The sequence below is a fragment of the Aquarana catesbeiana genome, linkage group LG09, assembly GCF_042186555.1.
Source record: "Aquarana catesbeiana isolate 2022-GZ linkage group LG09, ASM4218655v1, whole genome shotgun sequence".
NCBI classification, from domain to species: domain Eukaryota; kingdom Metazoa; phylum Chordata; class Amphibia; order Anura; family Ranidae; genus Aquarana; species Aquarana catesbeiana.
In genome coordinates this window covers 161348317-161369584 of record NC_133332.1, presented here as the reverse complement: position 1 = coordinate 161369584, position 21268 = coordinate 161348317, and the positions used below count along the sequence as shown (strand labels likewise).

The 21268-nt window shown below is 43.0% G+C and overlaps 1 protein-coding gene across 1 annotated transcript in view; it reads right to left on the bottom strand.

Moving 5' to 3' along the window:
- Window positions 1-1761: 1761 nt before the first annotated feature.
- The window catches only part of LOC141108101 (phosphoglycerate kinase), a gene marked incomplete in the record, with an annotated part of 45688 nt that continues 26181 nt past the window's right edge, over window positions 1762-21268 (bottom strand). The window contains 4 exon segments of the mRNA XM_073599342.1: window positions 1762-2208; window positions 4293-4391; window positions 12647-12824; window positions 21144-21268. Coding sequence (XP_073455443.1) covers window positions 2168-2208; window positions 4293-4391; window positions 12647-12824; window positions 21144-21268 — 443 coding nt within the window.

Here is a 21268-nt window from a genome sequence, read left to right as displayed (position 1 = left end):
AAAGAAAACGTTATGTCTGGCACAAACCCAACACATCACCCAGAGAACACCATCCCCACAGTGAAACATGGTGGTGGCAGCATCATGCTGTGGGGATGTTTTTCAGCAGTCAGGACTGGGAAACTGGTCAGAGTTGAGGGAAAGATGGATGGTGCTAAATACAGGGATATTCTTGAGCAAAACCTGTACCACTGTGTGTGTGATTTGAGGCTAGGACAGAATTTCACCTTCCAGCAGGACAATGACCCCAAACACACTGCTAAAGCAACACTTGAGTGGTTTAAGGGAAAACATGTAAATGTGTTGGAATGGCCTAGTCAAAGCCCAGAGCTCAATCCAATAGAAAACTGTGGTCAGACTTAAAGATTGCTGTTCACAGGTGCAAACCATCCAACTTGAAGCAGCTGGAGCAGTTTTGCAAGGAGGAATGGGCAAAAATCCCAGTAGTAAGATGTGGCAAGCTCATAGAGACTTATCCAAAGTGACTTGGAGCTGTGATAGCCACATAAAGGTGGCTCTACAAAGTACTGACTGTAGGGGGGTGAATAGTTATCCACATTGACTTTTTCTGTTATTCTGTCCTATTTGTTTGCTTCACAATACAAAAGAAAATAACTAAATAAATAAAAAAAAAAAACCTTCAAAGTTGTGGGCATGTTCTGTAAATTAAATGATGCAAATCCTCAAACAATCCATGTTAATTCCAGGTTGTGAGGCAACAAAACAAAAAATACCAAGGTGGGTGAATACTTTTGCAAGGCACTGTAACTACTGAAGCAATTATTTGCAAATGGAAGAAATTCAAACTAGCCATCACCCTCGGTCTGGAGCTCCATGCAAAATGTCACCTCATGGGGTAAGGATGATCATGAGAAAAGTGAGGGATCAGACCAGAACTACACGGGAGGAGCTTATGAATGATCTCAAGGCAGTTGGGACCAGTCACCAAACAAACCATTGGTAACACAATACGCTGCCATGGATTGAAATCCAGCAGTGACCGCAAGGTCCCCCTCCTCAAGAAGGCACATGTGCAGGCCCATCTAAATGATTCAGAGAAGGATTGGGAGAAAGTGCTGTGGTCAGATGGGACCAAAATGGACCTCTTTGCAATTAACTTGACTCGCTGTGCTTGAAGAAAAATGCTGACTATGACCCAAATAACCCTATCCCTACATGCTTTAATCCTATAGACAAACTATGGAGGGAGCTGAAACTTGAAACTGAACTGAAAGTTGCCAAGCGACAGCCAAGAAACCTTAAGGATTTAGAGAAGAAGATCTGTAAAGAGTGGATCAAAATCCCTCCTGAGATGTGTGCAAACCTGGTAACCAACTACAAGAAACAGCTTACCTATGTGCTTGCCAACAAAGGTTTTTCCACCAGGCACCAAGTCATGTTTTGTTCAGAGATCAAATACTTATTTTACTCACTGAACTGCAACTCAATTTATAACATTTGTATCGTGTGTTTTTCTGGATTTTTGGTTGATGCCCTGTCTCTATCATTTAAAAGATACCTATAATTAAAAATAAAAATTCAACCCTTCATTTCTTTGCAAGTGGGCAAACTTATACAATCTGCAGGGAATCAAATAATTATTTTGCCCCACTGTATAGGAAGTGCAGTGTTGACCCACAATACATGCCCATGACAATCTACATGGGAAAAGCACTGGCCATTCCAATTGATGGGTTACTTTAATAGGTGATCACAGCCACACAACAATCAATAAAATTAAAAAAAAAAAAAAAGGCAGACTTTTGTAAGTTTTTTTTATTATTTTAGCAGATATATTTCTGGGGTGCCCATGTAGTTTTCCTGTAAACATTTACCATTTGGTGAGGAACACAGATCCACAGACATAGCTACAGGGCAATATATACATCTAAGAGCAAAAAACACAAAGCCTACAACATACTCTGTCCAGACAAGCTACCAGCTGGGCAATGGGAAATGAGCGTGCTTATTAACCGTTGTTACTACTCATCAATACAGTGCAGGAGCTGCCGAGTAGTTAACCTGACCACATTGTAAATCCTTTAGAGAACTGTGAGTTTAAGCCGAAGTAAAGTGCTTGTGGTTGCATCAGGTTCTGGCTTTATTCCCCAGGATTGTGACCCAAGACATTCCCTCTCATGATCATTGCTTTATCCGGTGAAAGAAATTAGACGCTGCTCAGAGCATCAACACCAGGAAGGACTTTACCTGTAACGAGTTAAAAACACATTGATAAAGAATATTGTGCGTTGCAACAAAATTGCATACCAACTGCACGGTTTTGATCTACAGAGGGATCTAAAAGAAGAGTCAGACTGTTAGAAGATCAACACAACAGGTGGTGACATTTTAGACACGGGCAAACAACCATTCAGTCCGAACATAGTAGACATGTACAAATAGCTGAACATGTTAAAACTGTTCCAAGTCTGAAGAAGTTTTCTTCAACCAGCCTCTGGTATTTATGTAAAAGTGATCTGGATAATTTTTACAGTACTCATGGGTGCCACTTCCCTTACACAGACTGCTTCAGAAATGGGAAGGGGGGGGGGGAAAAAAAAAAAAAAAAAAAAAAAAAAAAAAAAGCACCCCCATACACACACGAAATTGTAAAATGCTGGGTACACCAGAATGAGAGAATAATTCTATGTCGTTCATTTATAGTCAACTGTAAAGTTATTAGCTGTAAAAGCATTTAAAGCCTCACCCATTGAGAGTTTTGAAAAACGCAGTTTTGTTCCATTTTTCTGGCGCACGCAGCTTTGAGGCCCGACACATTTGGTATCCATTTACGAATTTGTACAAAGCAATTGGGGATTAAATTAGTCTTTGAATACAATTTTAGTGGTTTTTGCCTAAAAATGTAGATTTGATAAACTGTTGCATAAAATATCGTGCGAAGAAAAAAAAAAAAAAAAAAAAAAAGCTACCAGCTTTTTGTTCCACAGGGCCTTTCAGAGGTTCTGTGGGTTTTAAAGTAAAGAAATGCCAATTTCAACATGTGAAACCATATGCCTTTAATGCTTAAAGAAGAACTTAAGCCAAGCATAAAAATGTAACATATTACAGCTTACAGTCCTTGGATATGGTGGCTGCAGTTTCTTCCACTTCTCTACCTACCTACTCCGCCCCCCACCTTAGCTTTTCCCTTTTTCTCATTTCTAACTTGAATTAAAGTGGCAGCTTGTTTTATATACTATATGCTGCTGATTGAAAGCTGTACTATTGTCCAGTGTTTGTTACCCCAACAGGTCACATTCCTGATATATTTCTGTTGTATCATGTACTTGTGCCGTCTTCAGTCCACTATAAAAAGGAAAACCTTTTAGTAGAGAATGCTAGCTTAATGGCTTGTCATGCCAAATCCAGACTTAAGTACAATCGACAACTCCGAAGTATTCAGCTTCGGAGCTCCAACTTCATTCTTATTCGGTTCGGTTTATTCCAAATTATTAAAGCCATTGTCAGCCAGGGATCTAGATTTTTCAGATCAGCAATGGCAGCTCTGCATTAAAGTGTATGTTACTGAAACATTTCATATTCCTGATAGGCTTATGTACTAGTTGACCTGTACGAATAGCTTGGAGCACTGATCCAAGTACTGGGTATATCCGCTCTGGTGATTGTTAAATGGGTGCTGGCGTCTAATATGCTCATCCAAAAAGCATGGTATCTGTACTATGTACAGACGCCACACACTCCTGACAGCCCTGAATGTGTTAGTAGTAAGAAGCGGCCTCAGCCTTGGCTCCTTCTAAGCCAAGCCCCCTTGCTGGTAAGCATTCTTAGTTCAATGAGCTTCCTGCTGTCCAGTAGCTGCCTGTCAGTATAGCTGTCTGCCCGTAAAGTGTCTGCAGGAGCCTGTCCTTGAACCTGGCTGCAAAAGAAAAAAAAAAAAAAAAGTGTGCAAGTGCGGTATTTGTTTTTCAGGCTTCTCACCCTTTAAATTTTCACCTGCTGATCCAGTATGCAACATCTCCTGCCCTAGGGTGACAAGGCTCATTCACTTTACTGTATTTATGGATTAACACAGTTGTCAGCCCAGGCTGAATTGGGCTACAACAATCAATATCATCTCCATTACTTACGGGGAAATAGTTTTATAGTTCTCAGAGGATTGCAAGGAAGAATGCTTGTTAGCATTTTTTGAGATTTCAGTTCAATATACTAATGAAAAAGAATATATTAAATGCAGCCACCACATCTAAGCAGTGGTATGCTGAAATACATTACTTTTCTGAAATTAGATAAGATTTCATGCAAATTATCATCCAGTAGCTTTTGGCCATTACCTTCAAGCAGTTCCAGGCTAGCGCCTCCTCCAGTACTGACATGGCTGACTTTGTCTTCAGTGTCCCACTTGGCACAGCAGGTTGCAGTATCTCCACCACCTGTGGACAGAGAAGATCAGATGATCATGATGGATGATAACATTTGCAAAATGTCCCATAGTGAATTTCTAACCCAGGGTACGGGGTTAGATTTCCTCTTTGTGCCCTCATTTTAATCTACCACCAAAATATAACTCTGATAACCAAACTTTCAAGAGTGTGGTTATAGGACAGTTTAGGCACATTAGGTAATCCACAGCCTACTGGAGAAATTTGCCTTCACTTTTCTGGAAAACAACCCCACCCCCTTTGATCACAGTTACAGATGCCCCCATTGGCAACGACCATGAAGTTTTAGCTTTCCCATTACTTTTTGTATCGACAATTATCCCAAGCTATATAGATGGTGAATCTCTTGGGCAAGCGACGCCTTTTTACTCTATCCAAATCTAAAGAAAACATTTTAGCTAGAAATACTTATACATTACAGTTTCCAGTTAATGCAGCAAAACTTGTGCAATTTGCAGTACAAGTAGAATCCTAGTCCTGGCTGGTTCACATCTATGACTGCAAATTAGTGTGAAAAGGGAAACTATACTGCAGGTCCATTGACAGCTATACATGCACGTTAGCAAGCATGCCGCAATAGAAGCAAATCCAGCCTGAAGGATCTTTACCTTCTGTTCACACTGCTGTAGCTTGCGACACAGAAATGTTGCATGACAAGTCAAAACACATTAAATTTTAACAGGTACAGTATTAATCGCTGCCAGTCTTGTCAATGCAGCTTTGGCTGCAACATGATCTGATTTCAGGAGGAATTTTCTGCCCTACACTTCACTCCCAGTCCACTGTCAGCTGTGTACTTGTGGCCCAGACAATCCCTGCAGCTCAAAAATCTCCTCCCATGCATTGTCACCTCCCAAAGCACATTGTCCACCTAGCAAGCTGTGTTCACAGTGCAGGAAAAATGGCTTCCAGGAAACAGATGTCCTTGACAACAAAGAACTGATCTGGCCTGTACATGAGTGTCCTGCAAGATATGATACAAGGGACCCTACTTATAAAGGCCAAGTCAAAGCCAAAGTTGCAAAACGTCAAGTCGCAATGCAAGCCATCCAACAGCAGTTAACCACTTAAGGACCAAGCCTATTTCTGACACTCATTACAAGTTAAAATCTTTTTTGCTAGAAAAATTGCTTCAAACTCCCAAACATTTTATAAGAATTTCATAATATACAGTAATACCTCAGATTGCGAGTAACTCGGTTAACGAGCATTTCGCAATACAAGCCTTTTTTTATTTTAAATTCTGACTCAGTTGGCGAGCATTGTCTTGCAAAACGAGCAGGATTGAAGCCTGTGCGGTGTGCAGTACCGCATTTGGCCAGAGGTGCGGGGGCACCGGTGACATTTGGAGCCGCCCGGAAACACTCGGCTCTCAAGTGTTTCCAAGTGCATCCGAGCAGTTTCTGAGAGTCTCCAGCGCCCCATGCGGTACTGCATACCATAAAAAAAAGTCAATGTGGAACGAATTATCTGAGTTTCCATTGACTGAAACTCGTTTGATATACGAGTGCTTTGGATTACAAGCATTCTTCTGGAACTAATTATGCTCGTAATTCAAGGTTCTACATCTTTCCCCCCCCAGACACCCTAGAGAATAAAGTGGAGATCATTGCAATACTTTAGGTCACATCGTATTTGTGCAGCGGTCTTACAAACGCAATTTTTTTTGGAAAATGTATACAGTGGGGATCGAGAGTTTGGGCACCCCAGGTTAAAATGTGTATTAATGTGCATAACGAAGCCAAGGAAAGATGGAAAAATCTCCAAATGGCATCAAATTACAGATTAGACATTCTTATAATATGTCAAAAAAAAAAAAGTTAGATTTTATTTCCATCATTTACACTTTCAAAATTACAGAAAACAAAAAAATGGCGTCTGCAAAAGTTTGGGCACCCTGCAGAGTTAATATCTTGTACTGCCCCCTTTGGCAAGTATCACAGCTTGTAAATGCTTTTTGTAGCCAGCCAAGAGTCTTTCAATTCTTGTTTGAGGTATCTTTGCCCATTCTTCCTTACAAAAGTCTTCCAGTTCTTTGAGATTTCTGGGCTGTCTGTCACGCACTGCTCTTTTAAGATCTATCCATAGATTTTCAATAATGTTGAGGTCAGGAGATTGTGAAGGCCATGGCAAAACCTTCAGTTTACGCCTCTTGATGTAATCCCCCGTGGATTTTGAGGTGTGTTTAAGATCATTTTTCATTTGTAGAAGTCATCCTCTCTAACTTCAGCTTTTTCACAGATGGCATCAAGTTACCATCCAAAATTTGCTGAAATTTTATTGAATCCATTTTTCCTTCTACTCGTGAAATGTTCCCTGTGCCACTGGCTAGAATTATTGCTCTTGCTCTATTGCGTCGATACCTCACATTTGTGGTTTGAACATATATGGGTGCGACTTGCATATGCGTTCGCTTCTGTGCGTGAGCTCGGAGCACTTTAAAATTTTCTCTTTATTTTACTTTAATTTTTACAGTCCCTTTTAACCACTTAAGGACCAGCCTCGTTTTGGATTTTAGGTGTTTACATGTTTAAAACAGGTTTTTTGCTAGAAAATTACTTAGAAAAAAAAAAAACATATATAATGTTTGGGGGTTCTAACACCCTATACAATAAAATAGCGGTCGTTGCAATATTTTTTTTGCACCGTATTTGCGCAGCGGTCTTATAAGTGCACTTTTTTTGGGAAAAAAAAAATGCACTTTTTTTTTTTTTTTTTTTTTAAAAAAACACCACGACAAAAGTAAAGTTAGCCCAATTTTTTTTTATATTGTGAAATATAATGTTACGCCAAGTAAATTGATACGCAACATGTCACGCTTCAAAATTGCGCCCACTCGTGGAATGGTGTCAAACTTTTACCCTCAAAAATCTCCATAAGCGACGTTTAAAAAAATTCTACAGGTTGCATGTTTTGCATTACAGAGGAGGTTTAGGGCTAGAATGATTGCTCTCGCTCTACCGGTCACAGCGATACCTCACATGTTTGGTTTGACCACCATTTTCATATGCAGGTGCTACTTGCATATGCATGCGCTTCTGCACGCGAGCTCGTCGGGACGGGGGGGCGGGGGTTTAAAATTTTTTATTTTACTTTTTTTTTTTTTTTTCCCCCCTTTTAACACCGTAAAAAAAAAAAAAAAAAAAAAAATTGTGTCACTTTTATTCCTATTACAAAGAATGAAAACAACCCTTGTAATAGAAAAAAGCATGACAGGACCTCTTAAATATGATATCTGGGGTCAAAAAGATCTCATATTTACACACACACACAAAAAAAAAAAAAAAAAAAAAATTTATAAAAAAAATATGCCTTTAAGAGGCGTGGGCGGAAGGGACGTTCTGACGTCGCTTCCGCCCAGCAGTGTCATGGAGACGAGTGGGTGCCATCTTAGCCTCACTCGTCTCCAGGCACAGGAGGGAGATGGACGCGATCGCCTCCGCCTCTACCGACGGCTTCGGTAAGCGGCAGAGGGCACCGGATCACGGCGGGAGGGGGGAGGCCCCCCTCTCCCCCCACCGATAAAAGTGATCTCACAGCAAATCCGCCGCAGGGACCACTTTTATCATAAAGCCGGCCACCGCACGAAAATGGGGATACCGGGGTTATGGCAGCTAGCTGCCATAACCCCGGTATCCCCCTTCAAAGTTTGGACGTACATCGGCGTGCGGCGGTCCGGAAGTGGAAAAAAAAAAAAAAAAAAAAAAAAAAAAAAAAAGTAGTTTTTTGGATCACTTTTATTCCTATTACAAGGAATGTAAACAACCCACCATGACAGAACCTCTTTAAATGTGAGATCTTGGGTTAAAAAGAGAACTCAGATCTCACATTTACACTTAAAAGCAATACAAATTAAAAAAAATGGTTCCTTTAAGGCTGTTGGGTGGAAGTGACGTTTGACGTTGCTCCCATCCTCTAAGGCAGTGGTTCTCAACCTTCCTAGTGCCGTGACCCCTTGATAAAATTTCCCAAGTTGTGGGGACCCCTAACAGTAAAATTATTTTCGTTGGTTATTTCATTGCTGTAATTTTGCGACTGTTATGAATCGAAATATAAATATCTGATATGCAGGATGTATTTTCATTCCTACAAATTTAAGATCTTAAAGCGTAGTGATTAAATCACAAAAACAATCTTAATATACAGCGCAAAATATTTAATTTAACATATAAGTTACAAATGAATAAAATGCCCCACCGAGAGACAGGATAAGTGCCGGGCAGGCAGCGGGGCACAGTGGAAGCACTGATATGACAGTGGGGAGCATTTGATAGGGCACAGTGGCGGCAATTGATGGGCACAGTGGCGGAAATTGATGTACAAAAATGCCATCTCTGACTTACCATATCACTGGTGTTCCATCAGAATCAGCAAGCCGTCTGTGTTAACCGGAAAAGACGTTTCATCGCCACCATCTTGGTAGACTCGTCCTCAGCAAGCAGACTTCGGTGGGTGTAAAAAGATATCCGCTTGCGGACTTCTAAGTGTAGCCTCACTGCGGACGAGAGTAACAAGATGGCGCTGACGGAACGTCACTTCCGTGCGGTCTCTCCTCTCCTGGAAGTGACATCTCGCTGGCTGAGACGGATAGACTCCGGTTTAACACAGTAACTTTGGGTCCGTCTCGGCCAGCATTCGCTACCCCCCTGGCAAAATCGGCAACCCCCAGGTTGAGAACCGCTGCTTTAAGGGCATAGAGTCGAGTGGGGGCCATCATGCCCTCACTCGACTTCCTACGCATCAGGTCATAGGAATGGATCGTCTCCTCCACTTCCAACGGCTCCGGTAAGCAGTGGAGACACCTGGGATGCGGCGGGAGGTGGGCAGCTCTGCCCCCGCCCATAAAAGTGATCTTACGGCTATCTGCTGCCATAACAACGGTATTTAACGTCAAAGTACTGACCTATATCCACAGTGGGCGGTCAGGAAATTGTTAAACTGAGGGGTAGGCAACACAGCAAACAAACACCCACAGGGCCATGTAAGGGACAGGTCAAGAAGGGCTCCACAACTCATAGCAGCTTGTAGCACCTTACGCCTTACACTGGCATCACAGGAGCTTGAACATGCAAATATAGGTTTAAAACATTTGTAAAAAGACTAAACAGAACCAGAAGAGTGCACCTCAACAGGGAAGAAGGAAACCTTATCTTTCGGGCAATAGGCATGAGACTTCTCCAATCCACCCAACAATGGAGAAGTAGGGAGCCCCCTGAAGGAACCGACAGAGCACAAACAGGAAATCTGATTGCCTAATAGGAGGCTGCAGCCAAGAGGTAGACTCCCACAGTGTCTACCACATCAAGACAGTGGCATTCCTTTAGAAGTGATTAAAGCATTTGTTACCCCAACACTTGATATTTCTGATATATGCCTGCTGTACCATGTACTTGTATGAGAAAGTATCCTGTCCTCTTTGTATGCAGTCCGTCTGCTTTCCTATTAAAAACTGACCACATCAAGCAGAACACACCATGGTCGGTTCTCTAGATATGCAGGGAACGGCGTGCTCTCCGCCAATGCTCAGACTTGTCCTGACATTCAGTGTGCTGCTGCTTCTCCCTGCCAGCTCTTATGCAGCCGAGAGGGAAAGTGATCACTTAAGGAAAAAATATATTTTTAGATCTATACAAAAATGTTTTGCCTTTCATTTCCATTTTAAACTGAATAGGTTGTTTTACAAGGTGATTTACAATCAAATCACATTAACCCTTTAGGAGAGCATCTCACCAAAACTGAGTGATTTTTTTTTTGTAAAAAAAAAAAAAAAAAAAAAAAAAAAAAAAAAACAAAAACAAACACACACACACACACACACACACACACACACACACACACGTTACACTTACCTGCTCTGTACAGTGGTTTTGCAAAGAGCAGCCACGATCCCCCTCTCGGGTCCTTCTTTGGAGTTGCTGTCCCCTCCCTCCTATTGAGGGCCCCCACAGCAAGCAGCTGACTATGGGGGCACCCGAGCCAAGCTGCAGCTCCGTCTGTCCATTCAGACACAGGACTGCAGCTGGGCCCCACCTCCTCTCTCCTCATTGACCCACCGACTTTGACAGCAGTGGGAGAAAAATGGCGCTTCTCTGCTGACTCAGCCAATGAGAAGCGAGAGTCCTGGCCAGCAGAGTCTCTCGTGCAACATCGCTGGATTGAGATGGGACTCAGGTAAGTATTAGGGGGAATGAGGGGGAGCTGCACACAGAAGGCTTTTTATGTTAATGCACAAGAGGGGGGGGCACTTGATACGCCCCATAAAGTATTTCCTAGGGTAAAAATTCCTGGTCACACACACCATGCAAAAATATGCCCTCCAGGTGCAAGGGTAGGGTTGAATGAACCTTATGGGTCCTATCCCATAGGCCCTTGGCTTTAGCAGTCAGCCATTAAGCCCAAAAACTTAGAAACAGGGTGGTGGATCAGCCTTTGCAACAAAACGTCTGGATGATCCAGAAGGAGCAAAAGAGTCTGCCAGGACCATGACTGAATACCATGTTGTGTTTAGTGCAGCGAGGATCCTCGGAATGCCCTCTTAACTCTTGATGTGAGGAGGAGGAGGAAGGAGGGAGGAAGAAGGAAGAAAGAAGAGCACTCATTGAAGGATCAAGTGCCCGCATCCAGTGTAAGCATTAAACAGAGAAGTAGGGGTTTTCTTTTTTATACTTACCTAGGTGGATGCAGCATCGGTCCGATGCTGCATCTGTCCTCCAGCGCCTCTGCACTGAAAGAGTGATTGAACACCACTGATCGCTCGGTTTTCAGAGCTCCGTGAGCAGAGAGCTGTAGACTGTCAGTCACAGCTCTCTGCTCATATTCCTCCATGCTTATTGGCACGCCGAGCTGTGGAGGAGGCAGAGCAGGTCGTCTCAGGCTCTTAGCGGCTCGCTGAGATGAGCGTCAGTCCAAGCACCTGTTGCGATGACGCCATGCCTGGACTGATAACCGTGACGTCAGCAGAGAGCGAACTTCAGGTCACAGGAGTGCAAAATGAACTGCACTCCTGTGATCCATAGAAGCCCAGCCAAATAAGCTTGTGGCTGGACTTTTCTCCTTTAAGCATAAACATTACAGCATAGTCTTGTCTTTAGTCAGGGTCTAGGTATGGCCCCCAATCAAACCAATCCAGAAGGCTGCAGAGGCTAAACAGCAGCTTTCTTGATAGAAAACGTCCATCACCTGAAAACGGAGGCTAGCTAGGACTGGAAGAAAAGGGGTTACATAGGCATGTCCCTGCAGCTCAGCTCACACTTTTGCCAGTATCCAGGCACCTGAAGGTAGCTGCATATAATCCATGGTTAAAGGGCTCATTTACACATCAATGGACAGCTGCCGCACAGTAAAACGCAGCAGTTTAGCGTTCCACAGCTGTCCGTACTGGCTGCAGTGAGCCTGCAGCAGGGGGTAGTGTGGTGCACATTTCAGCCCATCACACAGCTCACTTTTTTGTACAAACTTTATTTGAAGTACACAAAAAGTGACACTTCATATAACTGTACAGCAGTGCATGGTGCTGCTGTACAGCGCCATGCGATCCTGGCTAGTGCGTTGCGATAAAATGTAGCGCTGCATTTTACCACAGCTCGTTGAACCCAACCGCTGCGGTGCATTGCAGTGTGAATAGGACACATAAAATAATGTTTTTTTCTGTGGGTCCTAGCAGTAACCGATGTTCTTCCAGTGAGGTAAAATGCAGATCACAGCACTGTGTGAACAGAGTCAAAAAAAAAAAAAAAACACCACACACGTGTCCTGTACAAGAAAAACTTTTTTTTTTTTGTTTCCCATACATTTTTTTGAACACCTTAAGGCCCCTTTCGTACGAGGCGGACTCCGTTTCTACGGAGCCCGCCTCGGTCCGCCGGCTCAGCGGGAGATCTGTCCGTTGATCTCCGCTGAGCCGGCGGATGACAGGTCCCTCTCTGCTCACTGAGCGGGGAGAGGCTTGTCAGGCGCTGCTGCCGCCTATGGAGGGATCGGACGAAAACGGACAGCGTGTCCGTTTGTCAGATCTCCCCCGATCCGATAGCGACGGACCTGGACGTAGGGCCATCCGTCTGCTCTTTAGTGGATCGGATGTCAGCGGACATGTCTCCGCTGACATCCGACGCTCCATAGACTAACATGGAGCGCCCGTTCAGGTCCGCCGTCAAAACTGACAGGCGGACCTGAACGGTCCGATCGTGTGAAAGGGGGCTAAAACAAACAATGATGTAAAAATAAATACAGAAACCATCATCTCTTACCGATGATGGTGATGGTTCCTTTGCCTGTGACTTCCACCACCTTGTCCATTACCGCTTTAGTTCCTTTAGCAAACTTGTCCCACTCAAACACTCCAACTGGACCATTCCAAACGATCTGCTTGGCTCTTCCCACAGCTTCCACAAACAGCTTCATGCTTTCTGGCCCACAGTCAAGACCCTGCATAAGGAAATAGTATAAAAAGTTTAAATATGAGAGAAAGTCTATTCTGCCATTGATCACTTTTCTGTATCATTCAGAAATCATCCCATCTAGTCTGGAGGGAGTAAAGGACATATACATGTATGGCTTAAGATAACCATACATTTTTATAAGAGAAAGAAAAGGAGGAAAGAAGGAAGCAGTCTTAATTCCTACCCTTAACGGCTCGTATTTATGCAACTTGTGTTTTCTGAAAAACAATTCCGAGTTATGTAGAACCAGGCAACTGAAACTCTGGAAATGTACGGCTTAAAAATAAACAGATATTACATCTTTTCCTCCCTTTGACATAAAGCCACACTTTTCATTTTAAAACTAAACATTTATAAAAAATATTAAATCTGCTGAAATTGCTAAACACTTGGAGAAATTCTAAATATCATTGCTACAACTATTAAGCAGCCGCAGTCATTTTCTCACCATTCTCTGTGGCTTCTATCTTTTTAAAATTAAAGCATACAAACTTGGGCTGGATTGAGATGCTGATTCATCACTTTGGCTCTGAGGATGAGGGTCCTCCCTCAAAACGCAGAAGTCACCCCGCAATACCGCCTGGTCCCCCCAACATTTCCGGTTCCAGTTTCACAGTTTGACTTTAGAGATACTGCTTGTCATTGCTGTTGCATTAAGCCTGTATACCACGTTTCTATGCGATTATAATCATTGCCGTATACATCTTTAAATTTAAAATGATTTTTGGTAATGCACAAGGTCGGTGCGCCCTCCCTTCTTTCTTATACTTTTTAATGCACCCCCAGATCCAACAGGCCAGATCTGGCCCCGATGTTAACCCCCATAAACCCCCAAAAGATTAGCCATATAAATCCTGTATAATGTTGGGGGGGGGGGGGGGGGGGGAGGGAAGAGGTGCTCTAATACTGTACCATTTTCTAACTAGCATATTGAGGTTCTCTAAATCTTAACTTCTCTTGTTTTTGGATAGGTTCTATAGTGATTTGATGCACCTAAAATGGGCCGAAGGACTGCACTACAAATACCACAGTGCAAGGTTCATAATTAAATAGTCCAATAGTGAAAGCAAAAGCATCCATGCTTGTACAGAAAACACTAAAGGTACAGATGCACATATTAAATAGAGACATTTAGAGTTGGCAAACAGGGCAACTTTGCTTCCACTATTGATGGCAATAATCAATCATTGTGATCCCCTTTCAGTGGCAGCTGGTGGTACTTTTTTTTTTTTTTTTTTGGAGGGGGGTCTGACAAACAATACACCCATAGTAGTTTAATCCTTCATCTTTTAGGTGCAGCAAATGCAATAGAGCCAATTTTCAGGATCCTTCTAACAAAATTACACATCTGTACTGAAAACCCAGCAACAATTTTTCCTGAGTTTGGATTATTATGCAGTCAAGGGAGAATCAGACCATTATGCCTAGACGGAACATCAACCTCTAACCATGTATGTAAATAAAAAAAGGGAGCTTATATTAAGGTTTTGCTCTGTAGGACTTTGTTATAGGCTGCTTAGCTCATAACCACTCACTTGCAGCCATAAATGGTGCAATCCCATCAAAAAGCTAACATATTGGATATTATGTATATCTGGGGATCTGCTCAGCTAAACTCTTTAGTGGTGCACCAAAATTTCAGCCGCCGAAATTTTTATTTTTTTTTATCCAATGCCGAAAAAGAAGCATACAATAGATGCCAAAAAGGGGGCGGGGTCTGCCCCAGGTGACAGCCTAGCACTCCAGTTCTCCCCTCCCTCTCACAGAGCAGCGATCTCGTGTGTTACGGAGCTGAATGGACGGCACACTAATCCAATGGCAGGATATTGAATCATTGTGATGTGATCACAGGCAGCGGGACATTGTTACTGCGGCCTGGGCAATTCAAACCCAGATTCGGGACACATGGAGATCACTGCTCTGACCTGGGCACACGTGAGCTGCATTTGATCTTTTGTATCATGTCTGCAGTCTGACCATCTCCTGTACTATGTCTGCTAGAGGTGCACCAAATGAAAATTTTGCTAAATACTATTAGCAGTGTGTTTAAGTAAGAGACATGATACAAGAGATGGTTAGAGACTGCATTTTTCTTGTCCTTTTTTGCACTAAAGGTGCCAATAATGGGCCAGCAGCTGATATGTGAGCAGCACCGAGACAGAGCTCCCTGCAGGACAACGAATCCTTCAGACATCCTGGGTGTCAGACTCAGATTCTCCACACCAAAGCCTTCAATACCGTCTCTGGACCTGGCTGAACTTGGCAGTATGGTTAAATACAGGCAAGCGCCCATGGAATCCTCGGCAGACCATCTCTCTGTATATGCCTGGGGATCTCAAGATGGAGGCGGCCATGAGGCAGAGGAAAGACACCACAGCAATACACAGCAGAGCGGACCAGATAAATCCCCTTCTCACTCTGGCAGGGTAAGCCCGCTGCCTCCTAGAACTAAGGGAATGAGGAAAGGACTCTCCCTGGATGGGTTACCACAGGAAGAAATTGGAGATATAATGCCAGAGGAGGGGAGGGGGGAGCCATCTCTGAAACAGATTATGGAAGCTATATGTACCTACCAGGCCACACTGACTGAACACATTGATGGCATGAGGGCTGAGATGTCGTTTTTAAAGAATGGTGTACAGAATATTAGAGAAAGGGCTACTGAAGCTAAACACAGAATTAGTGACCTGGAAGATGTAGTCCGCCCTTTGGAGAATAAAGTTCAACACATCCACTGTGAAGTGAATGCTCACACAGATAAGCTCAGTGATATGGAAGACCGCCAAAGGAGGAATAATATTCGCCTGTTTGGTTTCCCTGAGAAGGCAGAGGGCAAACAACCCGTAGACTTCCTTGAAATGTGGCTTAAGGACAATATGGCGAACGATACCTTTTCATGCTTATTCACCATAGAGAGGGCTCACAGGGTGCCATCTAAAACTCCCTCTCCTGGGTCTCACCCGCGTCCGAAGATTGTCCGGATTCTACATTTTAGAGACCGTGAAAATACCCTTCGTGCTGCCCGCACTATGGGAGACTTGCAATTTAATGGTAACCGAATTTCAATCTACCCTGACTTTTCTGCTGCTACGCAAAAACAGAGAGCCAGTTTTGTGCATGTCAAGAAAAGACTCAGATCTCCAGCTGGCCTATAGCATGTTGTATCCTGCAAAACTGAGAGTGGTGGATAGGGGAAAAGTTTCCCTCTTTAACTCTCCCACTGAAGCTTCTCACTGGCTGGACACTAGGGGGCGCAATAGCCCTGAAGATAGATGCTGAAAGAAAGACACACATCCCTTTGATGTATGCCACTGCAGCATACCTCTCCAATCTTCTTTTGCTGATCAGTCATGAGGCTCAAAATAGTGTCCTTGAGCTCTGACACCTCAAAGTTCATTCTACTAAATTTCTCTTGGATACAAGAGGTTTTTTTCCTCCTTTCTTTTATTACTTTAAATTTTTTTATTATTATTTTTTTTTTCTTTGGGGAACTTTATTATCTACCCCCCTGAGTGTAGTACTGAACTGTGTATTGCTGGGAACTTGTACGTTTAAGATCCTTTTATACAGAAGAGGAGGTGTTTTTTTTCCTCTTTTGCTTCTTTTCTGGGGTTTTTTTTGTAGCCGGTATTGGCTACAAAAATTGTTTCCCCAATACATACAGGGAGGGCAGGGGGCAGTGGTTCACTCCCCTTACCACCGCAAGATTCACTACAAACTGGTAAGCAGTGGGCCCCCCCCCCCCCCCACCCCCGCTGAAGAACTAGAACTTCAGAAATTGACCACGACCTATGACCCCCTGAGGTCATCTATTATTGTTATAGTTATGGGATATGGGCACACGGCATGTTGGGGCTGTGTGCAGGGTGGGAAGGGAAGTTATGCTCTGTTGGTTCGTGCTGTGTGCCATTGTCTCTCTCTGTTTTAGTCCTCACAGATTGAAGTGGCTGGCCAAAAGCTGGTTAGCCGATGCTCTCCTGGGAAGCAAGTTCTGGTGTCACTCCTCTTTGGCGTTAAAGAAAGCTAACATTACGAGGGTCATACATGCCAAATATTCAACGTATTCTCGGGGAGTGGCCATCTTGGTTACTAAGAAAGCAGCGGCACAAAAATTCTACAGGTAAAAAATCAGACCCTAATGGTAGATATGCCATATTAGTGTGTCAAATGTTTGGTATATGTTTAACTTTGGTGTGTGTGTGTGTGTGTGTGTGTGTGTGTGTGTGTGTGTGTGTGTGTGTGTGTGTGTGTGTGTGTGTGTGTGTGTGTGTGTGTGTGTGTGTGTGTGTCCACCACTGTTCTCCTTCCAAGTACTAGAAAGTATTCTAAATGAAACTGAAGATAGCAAAAGGGCCCGCTATTGTTAATGGGCGATTTTAATGTAGTGTCGGATGGGGATCTTGACAGGCATGGATGTGCGTCTGGCGTGCGCCACACCCTTTCATCCTGGCTCGATAGTTATGCACTTATCGATGTATGGCGTCGCAATAACCCAGGAGTCAGAACGTATTCATGCCACTTGGAAACTCATAAGACACCGACTAGAATAGATATGCTCCTGTCCTCCATCGATGGTCTCCAAATTATATCCGGGGTCAGGTATCTTCCTAGAGCTCTGTCGGATCACTCTCCAATGGAAGTCACATTAAAATTTAAATGTGCCCATTGGAAGACAATGGTGCCTAAAGACACAATGGTTACAGGAGGAATACGTGACACTTGGCTGCAAGACGGCTATTAATCATTACTGGAGTGAGAACGGTGCTGAGACCTCGATACATAATCGATGGGCGGCTTTAAAAGCCGCCATGAGGGGGGTGTTCAATAAAGAGACAAGAGCCTTTGCAAACGCCTTAAACTCAGATATTAAACAAGGTGAATGTGATGTTGCAACGGTTAAACAGGAATATATACAAAACCCCTCACCTCAGATTTATCAGTTTTGGCAAGACCTGACAAGGCAATTTAAATTACTTCTGACTGACCAGACTATGAAGAAACAACTACAACAAGCTAGATCCATATTTTAATTTGGCGACAAACGTGGCCACCTATTGGCCTTCTTGGCACGTCCTCTGTATGCACCCACGTCGGTACTGCACCTTAAACAACCAGGGGGAGACTTGGTGAGGGATTCACGAGATATTCTGAACACGTTTGTAGACTTTTATGACAACCTATACCAGTCCCAATCAAGATGTACTGATCAGGAATTTTCCTCCTATTTGGGGGACCTGAACCTTCCATCTTTGGCACCAGAAGATAGTGTAGCATTGGAACATTCCATTACCTCAGAAGAGATAGCTGGTGCTATTTCCTCCTTTAGACCGTAAGTCACCTGGACTTGATGGCTTCCCGGCGGATTGGTATCAGCTACACAAAGAAAGCTTAATCCCGCGACTCCAAAAAGTGCTTGTAAATGCAGAAAAAGAAGGTATACTACCGGAATCCATGAGTGAGGCCCTTATTGTTGTGATACCAAAACCCGGAAAAAGACCCAAGCGAATGTGAATCATATAGATCGATCTCCTTGATCAATACTGACGTCAAAATATTGGCCAAAATCTTGGCTGGTAGATTGCAGTCAGTAATCCTTAAATTGATCAAATCGGATCAAACTGGGTTTATCCCGGGCCGTTGTACCCACATGAATCTTAGAAGGCTCTATGTAAATTTACAAATTTCACATACAAATACAAGTAAAAGAGTGGTGGCGTCGCTCAACACAAAAAAAAAAAAGCATTCGACTCGGTCGAATGGAATTATCTGTTTTCCCTGCTTAGTAAATTGGGCTTTGGACCTAGATTTGTGAACTGGGTTAAGTTACTGTATAATGATCCCCGGGCATGTGTTAGAGTGAATGGGCTCATCTCAAATACATTTAAGATAGGTAGGGGAACGAGACAGGGATGCCCCCTGTCTCCGCTCCTCTTCGCCCTAGCTATAGAACCCCTTGCGGTTAAACTTAGGAGTCGGGATGACATCAGGGGGCTCGTGGTTGGGGATCTGGAGGAACGAGTATCATTACATGCGGATGACATGCTCCTATATTTAGGAGATCCAGAACTCTCATTATCTAATGCATTCAATGTAATTCAGGAATTTGGTCATTTCTCTGGTTTCCGAATTAACTGGTCCAAATCATCACTGTTTCCTCTAGATCCTCAGCCGAACTTAGTACTTCCCACCCAATGCCCTCTAGTGATAACAAACCAGTTTAAGTACTTAGGAATACAGATCCAATTGCCAGTGCATTCATTCACAAAAATGAATCTATGGCCTGTAATCAACACCTTCAAGGATAGAGTACAGAAGTGGAAAGATCTTCCGCTCACATTGTTGGGGAAAGCTAACTTATTTAAAATGATTTTTCTCCCGAAATTTTTATATATACTCTAACGCCCCACTATATATCCCTAAAAAGACGTACCGATACATTGACTCCCTGTTGACCTCCTTTTTGTGGGGAGACAAGGCAGCTCGTGTGTCGCTGGCCGTTCTACAGCTAACAGTAGGAAGGGGTGGTCTGGCGATACCCGACCTTCGCTTGTACTACTTGGCGTCTCAACTAGTTCAGGCCCACTGGCGCATGTTTCCACAGCTGAACGCTGCCACTGCGGTGGAGGCAGCTGTCGCGACCTCTACGAAGCACTTTTGAATTTCTTTTTTAGAGGGATGGTGCCTACTCAAGACGGGGTAACTGTACTTCAATCAGCTAAGCGGGTACTTGAGATTTCTATAAAAAAAAAAAAAACCTATACAAGATGGACCTCCACACCTATCACCAAATACATCACTATGGTTCAATCCTCGTCTAAAGGACCTTTCTCGCTTGGAGGATGGATATAGGTGGGCCAAATTTGGTCTTACGTATGTGCATCAACTATTTGAGAGGGGTGAATTTAAAACGTTTGCACAATTGAAGAGGGTTATGGGTGTCCCTGACACGGGTGTTCCATTATTCCAGGCTGCGGCATGCTGCGCATGCACAATTTGGAACGGGAATGGTTCTGTTTGAAAACACAAAACTTGAATCAATGCTTGCAGAACCTGACCACACGAAACGTATATTTCCACTTATTATGCGGTACTTATGGAAAAAACACAGCCGAGAGAGAAGAAAATGAGAGAGAGATGGACAGACATTATCCCAGAGTTGACGGAGGCTCATTGGAATGAGGTTTTAACCTCCTATATGTCCACGGTCATCTCTGCGAGGGATAAACTAAGATACCTACATCAAATGTATTACACCCCATACAGACTATATAAGATGGGCAGGAGAGCAGACCCTATTTGTCATAAATGCCTGGTGGCAGAAGGTACTTTTATGCACATGGTTTGGGACTGTCGTAGGGTACGACCCTTATGGTCACAGGTAACCCAGTTTGTTGCAGAAACCTTTGATCTTCCGAATATATGTAACCCACTGCTGGGTCTCTTGGGGGTGATAGAGGACGATGTAATGAGCAACAATACTGGAATGTTTTTGAGATTATTGTTTTACTATGTCAGGAAGCTGATTGTCTTGAATAGGATAAAGAGGGATCATCTTACCTTAGGAGCTTGGAAAAGATTAATTAATGCAAATATTACTGTATAAAATGACATATGAAGCAAGAGGAAGAAAAAAATTTAAGAGTGTATGGGGCAGATGGATAAACACAAAAGAAACTACACCATGTGACATCTAAAATGATTTTATTATAAAATATAGCCGAATGATAGACTGGGTAGGATGATATTGTGAGAACATGTTCCAGGGGACTGGAGAGATGACAGCACAATTGAGAGATAGATAGATATATCTATCTATCTTTCTATCTCTATAGATATAGATATAGATATATATCAGATATTGGATTGCTGATAATTTGCATTATGATTACAGAAAATAACTGGCATTTTAGAGTTAAAAAATTGCTCCTGTACTGATATATCCTTTATCATAGGATCTTTATCCGAAACTACCCTTGAATGTTAATTATATTTTGACGGTTGCAACCGACAATATACCTTACATGCAATGTGTTATTCTATGTATGTACGTACATCTGGCAAATAAAAACCTTTATAAAAAAAAAAAAAAAAACAGAGAGAGAGAAGAAGGTGCCAATAATGGCCAAAAATAAAATTCTTATCAATTTGAAACTGACGCTATTAAAAAGTAAACTGTCATTTCCGTTTTTTGGCAAAGTGCATCCTGCATTTTCAGTACCAATATGTCCATTCGGTGCAACCCTAAAAACACATCCTACTTTTTAATTTGGTTGGAGCTCCAGGACACTTTTATACTGGTACTCACCATCCATCCAGCTGGGATTCCGTCAGCAACTGTGGCCTGCCCAGTACTGGCATTCTCATCAAACTTGTCAGCTGTTGTGAAGTCCACAGGCAGAGTAATCTTTACATTGTTTTTCTCAGCCTTAG